The sequence below is a fragment of the Pleurodeles waltl genome, chromosome 12, assembly GCF_031143425.1.
Source record: "Pleurodeles waltl isolate 20211129_DDA chromosome 12, aPleWal1.hap1.20221129, whole genome shotgun sequence".
Lineage (NCBI taxonomy): Eukaryota > Metazoa > Chordata > Amphibia > Caudata > Salamandridae > Pleurodeles > Pleurodeles waltl.
The window spans coordinates 634,388,889-634,409,384 of record NC_090451.1 but is presented as its reverse complement, the minus strand read 5'-3'; the positions used below and the strand labels follow the sequence as shown (position 1 = coordinate 634,409,384).

Genomic DNA, 20,496 nt, shown 5'->3' with positions numbered 1-20,496 from the left:
CCTTTTAATGAACGAAAGATAACTAATTTGGGCATTTCTGTGGTGTGGGGTCCCGTAGCCGTAGGTGTAAGTGAACACCCAGGAACTTGTACAGAACTATGCCAGCAGAAGCCAATGAAAACCATTGCCAACAATTACTATTTTAGATTTTTGAAGGTATTTATAAAGTGCAAACCTAGCGCAAATGGCAGAGGACCACTGTACAAAGCAAAAAGAATAGACGGCGGACATGGAAAAGTGTTGTCCCTGTATGTTTACAATGAAAGTCTGAATCATTCCAAATGACAAATGTAGAACGTAGATAAGTCTTGGAGGGAGAAGATGCAAAAAAAAGGCAGGGAAGCTATCTAGGAAGCTAGAAACATGATGTATGCTTAAGTTGTGAGGGCCTTGATTGCTCCTTCAAGGCATATAGTTCCCTAAATTTGCCCCTAAAACTCCCTCAGATCTATGGCAATACAGAATGAAAATACACTGCAATATGATGAGATGATGAGGTCATGAAGATGACAGAGATCAAGATCTATAAAAAATGAGCTCAAATGGAACTATTGTATAGCCATTGTAGAAGACAACAATTTGCTCTCTACCTAGGATATCACTGCCACACAATGTAGGTTTTTGTTTTGATGGCCAAGGCGGCAAATCAATTTCACTAACAAACCCAGTTGTTTCTTCTGTGATCTACTAAAAGAAGCCCAAGATGACCATCATTTCAGTGGCAATGATAGATCCGGGAACCAGATATTTACGATAGGACATCAGCATTGTCTACACAAACCATTACAATACAAAATAAAAGCCTTTTTGCAATGAGCCAATAGTTTCTGAAAAAAAAATGAAGCCAGTCCCTTTAAATAGAGCAGCCCTCAGGACACCAGTCAAGCCACCAGCATGTTTTTCGATACCACCTGATAACTAAATGGAAAACTATGCATGCTGTTGGCAAGAAAATTACTTCTCCACACTCATTGATGCTCAAAGTCGCTAACGTGTTCTTATTACAAAACAAAAAAAAATAGTGAAGGCACATGCTGCAATCTCCATTTTATACGATGGGAGCGGCAATCACTGACACTTCTTTTGCATAAACTGTCAATAAAACATTGACAAAAAAAAGCTTGACTCAAGTTTACGTTGTCTTCTGGGTGTGTCAGCTAAAGAATTCAAATTGTAAAATGGAACAAAACTTTTCAGGAGGAAATCTGAGAGGGTTGTGTAAACAATTAAGTAATTAAAAAAAAGCATGCTAGGGCTTTGCAACCATACAAAACCATCATTGGCAAAACAAATGGGTTAGGTCTTTTGCAAATTATAAAGTGTTTTTTTATGTTTATTTTCTACTTCAAACATATGCCACAAAGACCAAAACCTAAATGTGGCCGCCACATGCTGACATTACAAATGTTATATTTATAAATTTTCACAGATGGGACTGTATCACTAGTAACAGATACATGTTTTTTTAAACGGCAAACTTTTCAGTGTCCCATTTACTTTATTATTGTTAGTGAAGGATAAAAGAATAAATCTCTACATAACCAGGCACACAAATCGCAAGCAGCTATAATAATGTATAACTTTGAAAAGGAGGTGAAAATAAAGCGCCATCTAACTGGCCACCCACAGTACAGGCAAAACAAAGAGGTGTTTTTTTTAAAGTTAATATGAAAAGTCAATGATATAACTCATGTTTTATGCTATGGTGGGCGGAAAGAATGTGTATGACAATTTACGAATAGATGAATCCGTGTGTGTGTGTGTGTGTATGTATATGTATGTATATGTGTGTGTGTGTATATATATATATATATATATATATATATATATATATATATACATATATATATATATACACATATACATTCTGTATAATTTGTATGGAAACGCAGTAGCCTGGCCAGACCTAAAAAGGACCTGCCTGGTCTTTTGTGGTTCATAAGTGGTTTCCAAACCACTTATCCTTGCTGCAAACACAGGCATTATCTTACGATTCAAAGGTGTAACTTCAGTACCAGGGGTTATCACACATCTCATTAAATTGAAACTACTTCATGCTTTGGAGAAGCCTGAATTAAAAAATTGAAATCAGTACTTAACTATATGTACTTACCTTCAAAATACTGGGGTAGTCGATATTCTGAAAAACAACCACGTGGCAATTGTTGGTGTCTTTTGTTTTAAAAAATATATATATTTTATTATTTTTTGCAAAGTTAAGCACATATTATGTCTTTGCAACCATCCCATTAGTGTACTTCGGTACACAAAATGTCAAAAATACAGTACAGTGGTTTCACACGTAGTGGCTTTTTTCTTAATTAAATGAATTCCAATGTTTGGAGTTTGAGAAAGGTTACATCTATGTTTTGTAAAAATACGCTTTGGTGAGACTAATTTTTTTTTTTCCTTCTACCCAGAACACACAGAGCAAGGAAGGAGCCGACAAACTGATCAAATCTCTTGATGCAAACGACGATGGGAAGATCAGCTTTGAGGAGTACTGGACTCTTGTTAGTGAGATTGCAAAGAAACTCAGTCAGCAAATGGCCATCCAGAACCAGGAAAGCGGATAGAGGAGGAACTGCAGAACCTGTCACTTGATATAGTCATGTGGCTGGATAAACTTACACATGACCCGCTGTCTTGGCAGTCTCAGCAATACTTCTAACCTAAGACGTTGATATATTGCTGAAAGAATCCGGTTACATTGGTTACAAAATTCATTTCTTGGCCCGTATTTTAGCGAGGATAGGTTTGCTTCAGCAAACAACAATCAACCATTGTGTTCTTAACAATAGCTAAATGTAACCAATGTATGCATGAAAAAATAGAATTTCTGTTTCATATGTTTTCACTTCAATTAGAATCCAACTTTCTTAGGTCTAGGTAAATTTCAGATACCATAATTCGGTCACTTCCAAACTGTGGGTAAAGAGCGATGTAGAAAGTTGTCTGAACGCTTGTTTTTGCCTCATGAATCTGTTATAGATTCAGGTCCTGTCTACTGTTTGGATTTTGAATTTTTTTTCACAAAAATCAGAAGTGCAACTCTGTTTCTAATCCTTTTTTTTTTATTTGATAGCATTAAAGGTGCTGGAGGTAAATCTTCCTCGGAGATTAAGCTTCCTCAGAACATAATCTGGTTTGACATCGAAGGTCTCAGGGTCGAAGTTCCTGAATTAGCATGCCAATGTAGCACACATTTTTATTGCGTATGTGCTGATATTTTATTATTGCCAGCTTTGGGATTGTTTTCCAAGGTGTTAAAAGGCAGGGAGCTTTGACTTTTCATGTTGGTTTCATTCCATTTTTTATGGTTGATGTGACCACCATACCTTTTTTGCATTGTAGACACACTGACCTCAGTATTCCATTTGGTCCTCGCCTTCTTAATTATTTGTTTGGTCAGAAGACTGTGAATCCAAAGGAGGCCCCTGAGCCCTCATCTAATGAAGCTTTCTCAAAACCTACAGAAGCCAACCTATCTTCTGACATCATCGCGTAGACTCCAAAAGCATACTTTTTAAAAAAATATGGGCTTTTCAGTAGAAAATGCACACAATCCCCACTCCTAGTCATGGAACTTTCCTCACAGTGATATACAACATCTACTGATATGCTACAGGTACAAAAAGATGGCGCCCAAAAAGGGATGGATGGAAATGGTTGAATAACTCTGTAACACCGATATTAACTGACCAAAATGGATATTGTCATTTTTTTTTTTTTAGCAAATTCGTCTTTTTCATTGTTAATACCCTAAAATTACCTCAATTCTTTTTTTTGTCCTTCGTGTATCACTTAATGCTCTGATGTTAGTAGTTTGTGTCTAGAATAATCCAATCCGAGAATGTTCAAGCAACCATCTCTCTTCATTTCGTAACCATTAGCACATCCAATTTCAAAATGGTGTTGGGTATTATACCACTGTTTTGCCGTCAAATATGAAACTACAACAGCAACTGCAAAAGCACTGAATCCTCTTCATGGACTAATCCTATACCATCATGGAAAGTAGATGTGGAGTTCAGAATAGTGAATCGATACTTACTTGTATACAATTACGTGGGTAATAAAGTGGTAGTTACTGTAGTGGAAGTGATATTTTTGTGGGTTGATATTTATACCATGATAAAGTAATGTACAACACAGTGTTGATTTAAAAGTTGTAGGCATCGAGTCAATGCCATGCTGAGTCAGTGTAACCTTCCCCATGGTCTCAGTGTACCCCTTTTGATTTTCATAAACATAAGAGATTATTTCTAAAGTAACCCCAAAAAAGTTGGCAGAATTGTGTAAAGCATAGCACAGTTATTATATCAAGTTACTAAACAACTATTACGGGTACGTAACTGTTTTCTTATTAAGGACAGTGGCTAGGGAAGATCAGTACAGGCACCAACATTTTGTCACAGCTGATGGATCTCTGGAGCTGTTGAAATAAGTTGTAGCAATATTTTATGTGTCAGTATTTCCCCCAAAGAAGCTCTTCCAGTACACTCCTTTATGCACTTTTGTTCTCCGTCCTTATTCTCCTTGGCCTAGCAAACCCTCTTCTCTGTAGGCAGCACTCGGATCCAGGGGTAGAGGACCCCTGATAGCACTGCATGGTCCTGCCACTTAGTGATCTTGCTCCTCCAAACCTCCGAGCTTCTCATGTTGTGAGAATCACTCCTGAGGCAAAATGTTGCAAATGGTCCAAGCTTCTACCCATGATAATGCACTGATCTGTTTTTTTGCCCCTGTTGAAATTGCACGGTCTCCCAGTTTGCATAATATGATTATTTGCCACTGCTAGAGTCCACTTATGAACAATTAGAGCCAAACTGGAATCAAATCCCCTCATCCGACTGCCTCTGAAGAGCTAGTTGACATTCACAGAAAATGAAGTCCGCCTTAAGCCCAAGATGTCCAGCGTAGATCTGGGAGGGATGGATCCAGCCCAATGACTGCATTATCAGGAAAAAACATTGGCGCCTTTAAAATTGGTATAACTGACCCTTCCTCTTCCCAACAGGGAAAGGAGGTTAAATGCAATACAAACGTTAAAATCTAGTGTGGTTCTGGGGGTTGCAGGGTGGGGCAGCTGGGACTGCAAGAGTTTGCACACTGAAGTTCTTGAGGTTTAACTATTTCTGTGTTCTGGATAGGACTTTGAGAGTTGGGAGAAGAGAGGTTTATACACGTATGGATAGGATTTCTTTGTAAATTACATTTGTAAAGAGGAGGAGGGCGGGGATAAAGGCGTATATTCTCTTTCCACCGTCTGAAAATCTGCATGGTAAGTGTTGGTAATGAGAAAATAAATTGGAGGCTGCGTCATTTATCTCAAGACTTAAAGTAATTCACTTTGTTCCAGAGGACGCGCAGTGAAATCAAGGGAAGGAATGGTAGAAACTGTTGCAAACAGTGTTTTGATTTGAATGTGTTTCATAACAGGTTGCTGGTGCTACATTTTCCCTCCTGGAGGATACAATGCCCCTGAACCCTCTTGGGATCTGTTACATACGCAGTAAGTATCAGTCACAGTGTGTGCGTCGTCTCCCATGGAGACGGTACCTACACACGCACAGGCCGTTGGTTCAATGTTTACACGGGCATCATGCCTTAGTGCCCTGTCCTATGTGCAGAGTTGGTTGTAGTGATACAAGGCCGCCAGTTCAGCTGTTTGATTTGGGAAGGGGCAATTCAAATGGAAGAAATAAACTCGAGAGCCAAACCTGTCATAATAGTTGTATCTGTAGAAAACGCACGTCAACATCTTGAGATATCACGGTATTCAAAAACAGTGGTTTATCAGCACAATGGCATTCCTTTTATCGCGTCTGGAATAATGAAAAGTTAGAGACCAGCCAGGATTTGAACCTGTGGCCATGAGGTCAGACGCAGATTTCCGAACTTGATGCAGTATTCCCCGGAGCCGCCAGACCTGCATCTTATTTGTGTTTTTTACGTCACAGCTTCCAGGCACTCTAAACGATAGATGTGAATGTTGCACGACTCCATCGCAGTCGTTTAACTAACATTTGAAGAAAAGGTTGTCGGCTGCGAGGAGGTTAGACACCATGCGGCAAAGGTCACACCCATGTTTTGACCATCAAGTGCCATTACCGAGCGAGCCATCTAATGTGTATTTATAGTGTGCCATGAGGGAGGAGGGGGCATCAGAAAAGAGGAGGTGGTTGGATCTGTTGTGAGCGTTGGAGGGTGGGGGGTGGGGGGGGGGGGGGGGGGCTGCTTACACTTTCGTCTCTGTAATCTACGCACCGCAACATTCCTTTTAGGATCACCAGTGCACATTATAAACTGATCATAGCAAGGTAACTCCCTTGAGGTGTATAGGAACCCTCTTGCTTTTGCTGTCCATTATTGTCCCGCACTAGAGCCTCAGCACGAAGAGGTACTGAGGTCCGCCCTCCTCAGCCATTGGTTGCTTTAAGTGTCCTTTGGTTTCATCATCCTATGGCTGATGGCAACTCGCTTGCGCCATGCATGGAGTTTTGACACTGCATTAAGCCCCAGTGCCATTTCATCAGTGCAACACTGAGACAACTTTCCATAGGGTTCTTGTGTTTTCTGCAGATGTTTTCTGCTTTGGAAAGTATACCCTTTTCACATAAAAGCAGCATTTATATGGCACAGTACATACTTAATGAGTTTCTTTGTTGTGGAAGATTCTTTCCGAAGCATGCACCTCTTTTCACTTTTTTTCTGTACTATTGGGTTACTTAATATTTGGAAATAAAGCTTACTGGCCCTCGCTGAATGGTGTATAGCAGGCAGGCAGCAATACTTGGTTTACAACAGATGCTGATAAATCTTCAACACTTCATTTTAAACATACTATTTAAATAGAAAAATACAATATTGACCATAAAATATTACAATTTGACCCCTCACTCACACACACACACACACACTCCTCTCTCTCTTTCAAAGCCAGCTAGGGAATATAAAACACATTTGGTGGGCTTAAAAACAACTAGCCCTGCAGATGTTTTACAGAAAAAAAAACCTCAATCAGTAGTCCATAGACAGGTGTACATATAAACAAGACATCAGTTACTCTTTTTAATACCTAAGAGATGATCAGTGATTGGAGATCGTCCAATCGAAATACACGTATGTAAAATGTACTTGAACCCAGTTAAATGTAGATGTGGTGAGTTTATATCACAAACTATTTGGATGGATAGTATTTAACATATATTTATGGCATCTTTTCTTTAACAGACTTGACAGCATTACACAAGGTGAGGTGTAATCAGTCCTGATCGGTTCTCCATTTGATTAAAGTGAAAATAAGAGCCCAGAGGGTTTCCCCTTAGTAGACAAAATGGCTCAGCGAGTTAATCACTTGTCGCTAAAGCATGAGATGGCTTGCAGGGCATACGTTCAGGCCCTGACAAGACCAACGCCGCCTCCCAGGTTTTACTCTTGTGTAAGCAGGTACTGGTGAAGAACTCTGAAGAACGTGGGCACAGTAAATTCTTTAATTTACATGCCTGACACCAGTATGAAGCTCTGAGATCTGTTAAAAACAAGGTGCATTCTGTACACTGTGGTTGGCGAAGGTGTTAGTTGGCTCTTCTTTTAAAGATACGTTTTTGACCTGTTTAGTATTGTGTAGTGATTTCACAATACTTAACAAAACAGATGTTTGTAATATTCAGTTTGGTAGGGGCTGCTTTATAGTGTGAATGCTGGATTGACCAGACCGTTCTATCATGACAAAATTGTGTGAAGTGTGTCTTGCACTTAGCAGAACAAGGTTTCGATGATGCTCCTAACTGACCGTCAGTAGCCCCTCTAAGCCGTGGCAGCAATATGTTCTCAGCACATCTGTTTTTAAGAGGATGCTGCTAGAGTGGTATAAACTCACCATGCCTCCTCGCTTACCCAACCCCACCAGACCACGTTTGGGTCTATGGGTGTTACTAGGCGCAGCCTGTCCTTTAGGGGGGAGGGGCCACGCCCCCCCACCTTTTTCCCCTCATGAAGTGTCTGTCAGGCCGAACAAAGGTCAGCCTGAGAGACACTCTTCATTTACAGCTCAGACAGCCAGGAGTGACACATGCGCGATTTGCGCAGACTCCTGGCTGCCTGAGCGGAACTTTGATGGGCTGACGAGGTCACAGCTCCTATGGGCGTGACCTCCTCGACTCAGCAAAGGTGCCTCGAGGCCCTCCCCTGGGTGACGAGTAAAGCGTCACCCACTGACTTCGACCTGGGTGCTTCAGGTTTAAACCCTGAAGCGCACAGGGTGAGTGTCAATCAGTGACACTTCGTCACAGAGTGGGGGTGGGTTCAGCAGTCACACTGACCCCATCCCACTCCGTGATGAGGCTGGGACCTAAGGTCAGCCAATGTGGGAAGGCAGCAGTCCCAGCCCTCCTGGGACCTCGAGGCTGAAGTTAAGTGTGTGCATGATGTTTTAAAATGAATGTTTGGTGCGTGTGATGCATGTTTGAATGTTTTGAGTGTTATTTGGGGGGGGGGGGGGGGGTGTGTGTGTGTGTGTGTGTGTGTGTGTGTGTGTGTGTGTGTGTTTTTTCCCACCCGACCCCTCCCTCCTAAAGCTGCCTGCCGCCACTGGGTGTTACACCCTAATACAAACTGCTTCTTGCAGTTTACTGACTCGCCAAGAAGGGACATTATAGTCCCTCCACTATCCCCAGTGGAGTAACGATAAATGATGACCGACCCTTCACAATGTGAAAAGGACCCTCTGAATATCCCATATCTCACAAAAATACTTTTGGCCCTGGCCTCAATAGAGCCCTTTAAAGTCTGGGGGCCTTGAAGGGTTGGGTACCTGCACTGCCTCCTCTCCCTTCTTTCTTAACATCAAGCACTGTAGGGACTTAAAAAAAACACTATAGTGATGTCTTTATGAAGGAAACATTTAAATGCTGTCATTTCTGTGGCCATGTCTGAAGCAGTCATAGGCTGGTTAGTCCTATTCTTGCTATTATTTATCAGCTGAATAGAAAATCTATTTTAAACTGAAAATGTACATTGGTTCAGGTCCTCTTGGAAAAGTACACTATTAATGCACATCGCCCTTCGGTGCCATTGACATTACACCGGATATGGGCCTATCACTGTCCTGTCCAGGTGGTAGAGCTATAAGAAGGCCGGAGACAGTAGATGGAGATCTGATATCCCATTGCCTTGCTCCTGTATTATTCAATGCGTTTGGTCATGATAAAAGACTTGGCTTGCCAGCTCGTCCTTAATGCACTTCTGAGCCACGCCGTCCAGATTGTTTTTTAAATATGAAGGACAGATGTCACGTGGCAGTACACCTTGGTTCATATTGCCTACTAAGGTAACCCCTGTGCAAAAAAAAAAAAAAAAAAAACATTTGTTTTAACTAAATATGGTTGTTGTGTCATGAAAGCTAAGGACTGTATCAAATTGATGTTGACTATGACATTAATGTAGGAGGCTGGCCTGGTTTGTTGTGGGTACCTTGGGTACTTACACCTTATACCAGGTCCAGTTATCCCCTTATTAGTGAAATGTAGTAGTGTTCTAGCAGCTTAGGATGATAGAGGTAGCTGTAGCAGAGCAGCTTAGGCTGAACAAGGAGAAATGCAAAGCTCCTGCAATTCCACTATAGTTACACAGTACTTATACACAAGTAAAGACAATACTCAGTGTTACCAAAAATAAAGGTAGTTTATTTTAGTGACACAAGGCCAAAAACATCTTAGAGGCAATACTCCTTCTGGAGGTAAGTATTATACACAATATATACACTAGACACCAAAATAAGGTAAGTAATTTGTCATAGGATAGTGCAAACAAAAGAAAATACCATAGAATGCAATAGTAGAGGCAACACAAACCATATACTAAGAAAGTGGCATGCGAATCACAAATTTCCCGCTAGACAAACGTAGTCTGTAGAGAATCGCTGGGAGAGTAAGAATACCACAAAGGTGAGTAAAAAATCTCCACCCCGGATCCCAGGAAAGTAGTAGTAAAGTAATGCAAGTTTCCTTAGGACACACTACAAGTCGTGATTAGAGTTCTTGCAAGAACCAAGACAGACTGCAAACAACAAATGGTGGATTCCTGGACCTAAAGACCTGTAAAGAGAGGAGTCCCCGGTTGGAAGAAGACTGCAGAAGAGCACCAAGGGTGATGGGTGCGGGTTCCTGCGTGATACAATGGATGTCCCACATGGAGGTTGGATGCAGGCGAGTTTCGTCGCTGGATTCGTCCAACAAGCCTTGGTTCAAGCAATGTCATGGATTGCGTCAAAGTGGCACTGCCTGGACCCAGGAGGGACCTGGGGGGCCTCAACTCGGAGTGAGGAGGCAGAGGGGACTCCCAACAGTGGAGGGAACCCATAGATGACCAAACAGCACCCACAGAGGTCCCAGGATACAGGGACAAAGAAGGTGCAAATTGCAGTTTTTGCAGCACTACAAAAGAAGGCCCCAAGCCGCCAGAGAACAACTCAGCGAGTTGAGCGTCACAGGATAGAGTGCTGGGGACCTGGGCCAGGCTGTGCACAAAGGATTCTGGCAAATAGTGCACAGAGGCCTCAGGAGGTGAAGATGACACGGTGCACAGGGGTACTGTCACACATGGGGAAGGCAAGCTCTTACCTCATCCAAATTTGGACAACAGGACCTTAGGACAGTCTGTGTCGAAGGGGTCCACCACCTGTGTTCCAAGGAGCACGCTCGTCACCAAGAGAGGAGTCCAAGAGAACCGGTCGTCGTCTTAGAAGGTTCCTGCTGAAGCAGGGAAGTGACTCCGTCACTCCACGGGTGATTTCTACGGTCCTTCTGGTGCAGGATGAAGACAGAGAGTTCCCAGAGCGTGCACATCATGGTAACTGTTGCAGTTGCTGGCTGGAACAGACGTTGCAGAGTCGAAGTAGCCCTTCTGGATACTTTATTGCAGTTACAGCGGTTCCTGGAGCAGTCTGCGGTGGATCCGAGGAAAGAGGATGAAGTAGTAGTTGCAGAGGATTCCTGATGGAAACTTGCAAGCAAAATCTGAAGAGAAACACACAGGAGACCCTAAATAGCCCTGATAGGGGGATTGGCTACCTTATCAGATATGGGCCTATCAGGAGGGGCCTCTGATGTCACCTGCTGGCACTGGCCACTCAGAGGCCTCCAGAGTGTCCCCACACCTTGGAAAACAAGATGGCTGAATTCTGGGACACACTGGAGGAGCTCTGGGCACCATCCCTGGGGTGGTGATGGACAGGGGAGTGGTCACTCCCCTTTCCTTTGTCCAGTTTCGCGCAGGGGCTGGGGGTACCTGAACTGGTGTTGACTTGCCTGTGCAAGGAGGGCACTATCTGTGCTCTTCAAAGCATTTCCAGAGGCTCTAGGAAGCTATCCCTCCCAAGCCTGTAACAGCTATTTCCAAAGGGAGAGGGTGTAACACCCTCCTCCCAAAGGAAATGCTTTGTTCTGCCTTCCTGGGACTGAGCTGCTCAGATCCCAGAAGGGCAGAACCTTGTCTGTGAGGTGGCAGCAGCTGGTTTGGCACTACTGGGGGTCCATGGTGGAGCCCCCAGGATGAATGGAAGTGGCTCCCCAAAACCAGATTTGGAATGGGGGGACAATTCAATGATCTTAGGCACCGCACATGGCCATATTCGGAGTTACCATTGGGAAGCTACATGCAGGTATTGACCTATATCTAGTGCACGCATGTAATGGTATCCCCGCACTTACGAAGTCTAGGGATTTGGCCCTGGACAGCGTGGGGGCACCTTTGCTAGTGCAAGGGTGCCCTCACACTTAGTAACTTTGCACCTAGCCTTCAGTAAATGAAGGTTAGACATATAAGTGACTTATAAGTATAAGTTACTTAAGTGCAGTGAAAATGGCTGTGAAATAGTGTGTGCACTATTTCACGCAGGCTGCAGTGGCAGTCCTGTGAAAGGGTTTGTCTGATCTCCTTATGGGTGGCTAAAGAAATGCTGCAGCGCATAAGGATCTCCTGGAACCCCAATGCCCTAGGGACCTATAAGGGGGGTCCAGTGTGCCACCTGGAATTGGTAAATAAAGTCCCTAGCATATAGTGACAAATTTGGAAGTAGAGAGAGCATAAGCACTGAGGTTCTGGTTAGCAGAGCCTCAGTGACAGAGTTAAGCACTACTGACAACACACACATTATGCCACAAACTATGAGCACTGGGGTCCTGGTTAGCAGGATCCCAGTGAGACAGGCAAAACACACTGATATATAGGGTTTTCACAATGAGCACTGGGGTCCTGGCTAGCAGTTTCCCAGAGACACACTGACACACACTCAAAAACAGGCCAAAAGTGGGGGTAACCATGCTAGAAAGAGGCTACTTTCTCAAAATTAACCCCTGACGGGAACACACTTTAGTTGTATGCCTCAGAATTGATGGTTAACAAAGCAATAATGCATGGCTTAGTTTATTTCAGGTACTCATGCAAAATGAAGGACAGAAAGGAGGAACTGAGGAAACCCATGATACATCAAACAGTCTTGCATTAACTAGAATGGTTGAAATAGAGACACTTGTACTTATAGCTGAGGAGTGGACAGCTCTCAGAGAAGTCTGCTTGGAAGCCGAATATCCGCATCATTGTGTGCATGCAGCCTTCTGAAATCTCATCTTGGTGTCTGAGGAAAGTGATGGCTCTGGGCAGTTTATTTTTCCTCTAGTTTGCGTGGGGGATCACTTTCTACACACAAGGAACCAGATGACTGGCACTGCACGATGATCTTTGTTTATTCTTTTATTGATTTTATTTTTCTGCCCTCATACTCCCCAACACCTAATTTTATGCATTGGTGGATCCTGCCCCTTTTATATCTGTAATCTGACAAGTGTTAAATATAATCCACATCAGTCAACCAAACCAGTGATGAGCTGCAATGGACATAAAGTCACTGGACTATCCAGATCTCACTGCTTTAAACAATTGCGGAATGCTGGCCACAATTATTATAGCTCACTGCAAAGGGCTATGATACCATTTGTTAAATACCCTGAACCCCAGTTATAGGCCCATAACAAGACTGAGGACCTTTAAAAACAGATATAGCCCCACGCAGAAGGGCTATATGGCTATTGAATTATTCCACCCACTGAGGATAGAATGTTCTAAATTAAAAAGAAAGAAACAGAAAGACAGACTTTGGAATGTTGGAGTAAAAGGCTTATACCAACCATTATAAGCCCAGAGCCATTCCTCTGCTTGCAATGCAGCTCTCAACATTCCAATGTTCTAAGGTTCAGCCACTAGATGGACATTTCTTTCTCATATTGAAGGTTAATGCTTTGTCTTTTATTCTTAGCATATGAGGTTACAGTGTGGGTGGCAGGCAGATGCCATATTTGTTTGAAAGTTCTTCATAGTCCAAACCTGCACAAGATATAACCGCACTCCACGAAAGACCAACACCAAGTTCAGCATTTTCAGCAAACAGGATTTAAGTGATTTCCATTGACTCTCAGAGTGTTGCTTGAGCTAAGGCTGGGTTTCAAAACAGTTCTTAACAAGGAAGGGTCAGCAGCTCTAGCCACTTGGCATCTTCTGTGAAAGCGTGGCTCCAAAAGCACCAGAAGCTGAGCCAGGGCTAGGTGTCTGACCTGATCCTGGTTCAAGCTTTCAGTGTTTACCCATCTCTAGGAACCGATGGTTGCATTTTTTTCTTAACCATACAACTGTGGCACCCTGGATTATGCTGTGCAGACAAAACCTCACCCCAGTCTGTCCTGTATTCATAAGTTCAGCAACACAGCATTTTCCTTGTGCTGATGAACATCTTTATGCCCGTGAGTGTGTGTGTGTATCAGATTTGCTGTCACTCCCATCAAAAAGTGCAGGTCTTATTACTTTAAGTCTCAGTCTGAGCCTGTTTTTTTTTTTTTACTTTTGCTTACTGGTGTTTTCTTTAGAGGGATAACAGTTGGTTTAACGATGTGTCATTCATATCAGGTCATCAATCCAAGCTTATACATTGCAACTGATTCATGTACAGCAACTGAATTATTTCTTATCTCTTCCGGACTTAACACAGTTAGTCAATATGTACATTACATCATTGTACCTTTGCCTGGTCTTGCAGCCATTGTTCCATTGTGGTTATACAGCATTCCTGTCATCTTAGGTGTTACCTTATAAACTATTAATGTAGCTAACGAAAACACGTAAACAGTGCACTGAAGAGATAGGTTGTATTACGGTGTAGCTGGGTTATGCACGTGTGTTGAGTTCACCCATCCGGGAGGTCTATATATGATGTAAGCCCGTCCCCTATTCAAGTGTAGTAGTGCGGTCCATTCTTGGAGAGACTCAGTTTCATACCTAGTTCGATCGTATGATTAAGTCTATTATGTTGGTGTCAATGCAGCAGGCCCGGCCTCCCGCCTTGTGTAAGAAATTAGTGGGACCTCCCCGGAATATGTTGCGGTAGTGATTTATGTTCCCCTGCATCTCTTCACCTCCTTAAGTGGCACTACAGTCCCTCTCTGGTGGGGCTACACCCTCTCCAAGTTCCCACACCCCTCCTGCTTCTCGTCTCTGAGCTTCCCAGGCCTCCAATATCTCTGTCCACAGTGGGGCTATAGGACGTGCCCGTACCCCCCGGGCCTCCTCCCTTCGCAGTACCTGTAATTCGGCCTGGGCCCATATTGACACATCTCATCTACAGTCTGCCAAGGCTGGGCCCGTAGGGGATTTCCAGGCCATGGCGATCCGATGCCTGAGCAGGACCAGGGCGAGGTCCAAGAACCTGCTGCCTACTCTCCTAGAGGCTGGCCTTGCATGTAAACCCAGCAGGCACACAGAGGGACTCAGGTCCAATTGCGGGCCAAGGGTTCCCCCCAAGTCCTCCTAGACTCCCCTCCAGCACCTCTGTATGTCTGGGCATTCCCAGACCATGTGATTAAAGTCCGGGTCTATAGCCTTCCATCTGGGACAGTTCCTGGGCTTACCACCATATATTACTCTAAGACTGTGTGGGGTGAGGTATGCTCTGTGTACATAATTATATTGGATATACCAGAAGCGCATATTTCTGGATATTCTGCGGGGGTATGCCAGCACTTTCTGCCACTCTACGTCCGTCAACTCTTTGCCCAACGTCTCTTCCCATTTTGTTCGTAGGGTCTGTAAGGACTCCATGGTAGTCTTAGTATAGGCTCTGTAGAGCTTGGTGATCAAGTGGGTGTCCTCCCCCATTGTCAGTATAAGATGTAGTATGGCATGTGTCTCTGGCTCTGCGTTCACTGTAGGCCGTAGCTCCCTCACAGCATGAATCAGTGGCCGATACATCAGGAATTGCCCCCCTGGGACCCTGCCCTCCTCTACCAATTCTGTGAAGGGGCATAGAATTCCTTCTCGGAAGATGTCCCCCAAGGTCAGCACTCCAGTCTGGGTCCAAGCCCTCATTTATTTTCGCAGCAAGGTGCAACCTGGTGTCCCCAGCGGTATCCCGGTCAGTGGCACCCCAGGGGAGTAAGCCACTGTCACTCCTGTGCGTCTCAAACACTGTCTCCAGCAAGAGAGGGCTACTGTCAGCATGATGTTCTGCTTAGGCAGGGCAATCCTAGCGCTGAGCGTGCCAGCCAATAGGAGGTCAGTTTTTATTTCTCTGCAGGATGTGGTCAGGTCTAGTCGGTGCGTACCCGCCAGCCACCTAGCCACCCACTGGAGTTGGCATGATAAGTAATATAATTCAAAATCTGGGACTGCTAACCCGCCCTCCCCAGTGGGACGGCAAAGGATAGAGAGAGAGGTCTGTTGTCGACCCCCATCTCGTAAGAGCTCTGTAAGGAGTGCATTCAGGTCCCTAAACCAGTTCATCGGTATAGTCACCGGGTTGTTGGTGAAGTAATATAGTAGGCGAGGTAACACAATTATTTTGGACAATGCCACTCGGGCCATCATTGAGAGCTTAAGGGAGCGCCAAAACGCCAAGCATGATCTTAAGGACCGAAGTGCTGCACCTAGATTCCCATTGCGAAGGTCACGTAGATCGTGGAACACCTGTATGCCCAGATATTTGAAAGTACGAAGGGACCAAGAAATGTCAACAGGACAGGAGGAGGGACGCTCTGCGCCATCAGTCAATGGGAAGACGTATGTCTTTCTCCTGTTTAAGCGGAGACCAGACAGGCCATCAAATCCCTCAAGCAAGGTGAGCGCCCAAGGATCTCCCACTGCGCCATCCCATAAGTAAATGAGTAGGTCGTCTGCATAAAGAGATATGACGTGCTCCACACGGCCCCATGGCACTCGTCTGCTACGCCCCTCCACTCGGAACTGTGCTGCAAGAGGCTTGATGGCAAGAGCGAACAGCAAAGGGGAAAGAGGGCAACCCTGTCTGGTGCCTCGGAATATGGGATAAGTGTCTGACACCACCCGCCCGTCCGCACCCTCGCCACAGGGAGACAATACAGCAGCTCAGCCCATCAAATCCATTTCTTTACCAGACCCATTCGAGTCATTACAGCCCGTAGATAATCCCACCTTATTGAGTCAAATGCTTTCTCGAGGTCCACTGAGAGAAGCACAGCACCAGGATGCCGCTCCTAGTGTGGCACGTGTAGAAGTGTGAATAATCGTCTTAAGTTCAGAGGTGTTACGCTCAGGTATAAAACCGTTCTGGTCCTCATGTACGAGGTGGGGAACATGTTGTAACAGCCTATTAGCCAGGGCTTTGCTTAGAATCTTGAAGTCACAGTTCAACATGCACAGGAGTCTGAAGTCAGTCACTGATGCTTCACATGTTTTGGTCTTGGGCTGAGGGACCACCAATGCCTCTCGCAGCGTCTCAGGTAGTTTGCCTCTGTCGTAGGCCAAAGTGTATAGGTCATCCAGTGTAGGAGCAAGAATGTCTGCATAGGTCTTGTAAAACTCCATAGGGAGTCCATCCGAGCCTGGTTTTTTGCCCGCGGCTACTTGTGCCATAGCAGTCTTCCCCTCTTCCAGGGTGAGTGATTCCCCCACGGGGTCCGTGTCCGCTAGTTTTAAGGTGCCGAGTGGAAGGGACTGTAAGTGATGGTCCAGCGGCTGCGGCAGGTCTTCGTTGGGTTGTCTATAGAGGGACGTGTAGTACACATGTCCCCCATCTGCCCCCCCACACTCGTGAGAGGAGCGCCCCGCCCTTTGGGCCGCACCAACCATGCCAGCAGCCTACCTGACTTACCCTCCTCTGCTTGTACAGACATCAAGTGCTTCCGGTAATCATGACACCGTAGCCTTTCCATTGTTTGATTAAATGATTCCTTTGTTTTAAGGAGTCTATGCTGCGATGTCGGATCCATGCCCTGCTCATAATCCCTGTCATAGTTCTTTTTCCAATTGTTTTAATTTGCGCTCCAGGGTACGTCTGATCCCTATCGACTGTCCCAGACAGTGGCCTCGTGTCACCACCTTTACAGTTTCCCACTCTATGCAGTGAGATTCAGTGGATCCCTTATTGATACTAATGTGCTCCAAGAGGTGAGATCTGAGTCCCTCTCTATATATTGGGTCCTCTAGGGCCATCGGTTGAAGCCTCTCACTCCTGTCGCCCACCAGGTGATAAGCAACGGGCAGTGGTCCGATACGGTATGGCCCAGGTATTCAGAGCAAACTATCTCCGGGGTAATAGTGCTGGTGCATAGCACCCGATCTATTCTGGTGTGTAGCTGGTGAAGTCCTGAATAAAATGAGTAATCCCTATCCTGTGGGTGCTGGACCAGCCAGACGTCCTCCAAACCCCAGTGCATCATTCAGGTATTTTGTCATCTTGTGCGCTGTCGCCCCAGGTAAGGGCGGGAGGGAGCAATCCATTACAGTATCTAGCAATTGAAGTCCCCCCCCCCCCCAATCAATAACCGCCCACTCGAGGACCTGGCCAAACGTCCAGATAAAGCCTGCCAGAAGGGAGTCTGTTCCTGGTTAGGGGCATATACACAACTTAGCACTACTTGTCTACCTTGCAGTCTGCCCTCTACTATTACGTATCTGCAACCGTGGTCTGAGTCTATGGAGAGAGGTTCAAATGGGACCCCTCGCACATGCCGAGTACGTGGTGGCAAATATCTGCCCCCTCCATCTGCGTCTTAACTTGTCCACTTCCCGGTGGTGACGTGTGTTTCTTGAAGTAGTGCTATGTGTACTCCCGTTCTCTAAAGGTATGTCAGGATCTTGTGGCGTTTAGTGAGTGACCCCATCCCCCAGATGTTCCATGTTATCAGCTTGTAGTCAATCAGTGGATGGATTCTGGGTCAGGGAGGAGCTCCCCTGGTAACAGTTATTCCTCATCACTACCTCTGGGCCCCCAGACACCGATATCAATGTTAGTTCCGGATTATCAAACCTCCTGTGCACACTGAAAATAGGAAACATCAATCCCCAACTCCCACTCCCCAGGGCAACACCGCAACAGGCGGTTGTCCAGCACATGCAAAACAAACAGGACAATAATGATGAGTCATATACGGTTCTTGCCATTCAGTCAACAGCGGTCGAGAATTTGGGTGGGGGACCGTGGCCGTTGCAAGCCCAATGTCAAACACAAGCCCCGGACATAGAATCAGTGCTACCAGTTGAAGCTCATCACAAATCATCTGCAGTTTGGGGAGTCACTCTTAGAGCCTTATCAGAGTGATGGGAATCAGTTTGTGGAGAGGGTTCGATGATCTGAGTCTCCTCCACTGGCCTTGCCAGTCGGTACCGCCTGTTTAAGCGACACCACTGCCTCCAAGGCAGCCCGCCTATCCAGTGCTTTCTGTGCTGAGGTCGGTCTTGCTGGCGGGCGGGCGGGATCTGTTCCGCTGTCTCCTCACTCTCCTGTGTCCCTGCTGATACGACATTCCCATTGAGGTGCTGGGGTCCTTCCCTGCCTTGTGCACCTCCAGCTACTCCCAGGCTTCCTCAGGTGTTTGAAAAAAGGTATTGTGGCCCTTCAGAATCACCCTCACCCTCAGGCCCTGGCAGCCGTTCCCCGCATCCGCAAAACCACAGCCGGAGGAAAATCCTTCTCTTTTCTGGCAGCGAAGACCTGGAACTCCCTGCCCAGTCACCTTCGCGCCATACCCGAACACCTCCCCTTCAGAAGGAAGCTCAAGACCTGGCTCTTCGAGCACTGACCCCCTCCCCCCCAGCGCCTTGAGACCCTTATGGGTGAGTAGCGCGCTTTATAAATGTGATTGATTGATTGATTGATCGTGGCTGGGAATAGAAGCAAGTATTGGATGCCCGCATCCCGCATTGCCCTCTTCACTGCAGTGTAGGAGGCCCTCCGCTGTGAAGTCTGGGAAGAGGGTCGCTGTTCCATTGTCCACGCGGAAGGAACTAGCTTCTCTGGCTCGCTGCAATGAGATGTCCTTATCTCTGTAGTGCAGCAGTTTAGTCCCACTGTCCGTGGGGGCTGTCCTGGGGCAATTGGTCTTGACGGCACTCGGTGAGCTCTCTCCATGGCAAAGAAAGAGGTAAGTAGTCCTGGGGCAACCTCCTGCTGCAGCCATTTTTCTAGAAAGGTCACCATATCAGTGCCCTAGGCTCCTTCCGGGAATGTCCAATTATTCGCATGTTGTTCCTCAGAGTCTGGCCTTTGGCATCTTCGGCCGGCGTTCCAGTCACTGGACACGGTCCGTCAGCTGCACAATAGTGGCCTTAATCTCCTGTTGTGCTGGAGACCAATCCGTAAGCGCTGTCTCAGTGCACTGAACCCTATCTGCTAACTTCTGGTGGTCTGCTCTCATCAGGCCCAGTTCCACTGATACCTGGCCAATTTCCAGCTGGAGTGTAGTTTTGGATTCCTCAATAGCTCCTAGGATCTTGTCCAGTGTGGCCTGTAGGGAGTGCAGCAGTGGTTCAGCCATGTCTATCTGGGTCCTATCACCGCTGCGGCACCTCCCCTGCGAGTTTCCCGTTACGATTTTTACTAGTCATGCTGCCCGGCTGGAGGCAACTTCAACAGGGCGTTGGTAGTGGCTGCAGTATTCGTTCTCAGGGGGTACTCATCTGCTCCCCCGGGATGGGGTCGGTCGGCGAAGGGCCCAGTTTCAAGGGTTAGTCCACTGCCAGTGGGGATCCACCACAGGTCGCCGCTCACCCCTCTTTAGCGTGGCTTCCCCGGTCGTGGGAGCATGGCCACAGTCTAAGGGCAGCAGTGACCCGAACTAGTTATTGTCTCTATGGGATTTCACACTGCTAGAGTGCAATCCCCAATTACTCAACACTTGTAGTCCCCATTCGGATTCTTTTCTGAGAGGGTTTGTTTCCAAAATCTGCGTGGCTCAGACTATGTCACCGGTCAAGTCAGCTTACACCTTTATGCTGTGCTCAACCGGTCCATGCGTCGGGAGGGGCACTCCGTTTGGCACTCCATGCGGCCAGCACCTCGATTTGTCCGGCCCTCTCCTCCTCGGGTGCACTCCGATTCTCCTCGACCCTTCCTCACTGGTTTCCGCTTGGCAGGGCCCCTGTGGCGTCGTCCCTAGGGTCCCCAACGCCCACAGCAGTGTTACAGCTCTC

At 45.9% G+C, this 20,496-nt stretch overlaps 2 protein-coding genes across 4 annotated transcripts in view; one reads left to right on the top strand and one right to left on the bottom strand.

The window, feature by feature from the left end:
• The window catches only part of LOC138268443 (protein S100-A16-like), a 94,122-nt gene extending 90,027 nt beyond the window's left edge, over positions 1-4,095 (top strand). For all 3 annotated transcript variants that reach the window (XM_069218078.1, XM_069218079.1, XM_069218080.1), the window contains one exon: positions 2,421-4,095. In XM_069218078.1, coding sequence (XP_069074179.1) covers positions 2,421-2,576 — 156 coding nt within the window. In that variant the 3' untranslated portion in view covers positions 2,577-4,095. The remainder of the gene's footprint in view (positions 1-2,420) is intronic.
• S100A1 (S100 calcium binding protein A1) overlaps positions 1-20,496 on the bottom strand; it is a 714,879-nt gene that overhangs the window by 637,687 nt on the left and 56,696 nt on the right. The window lies entirely within an intron of this gene.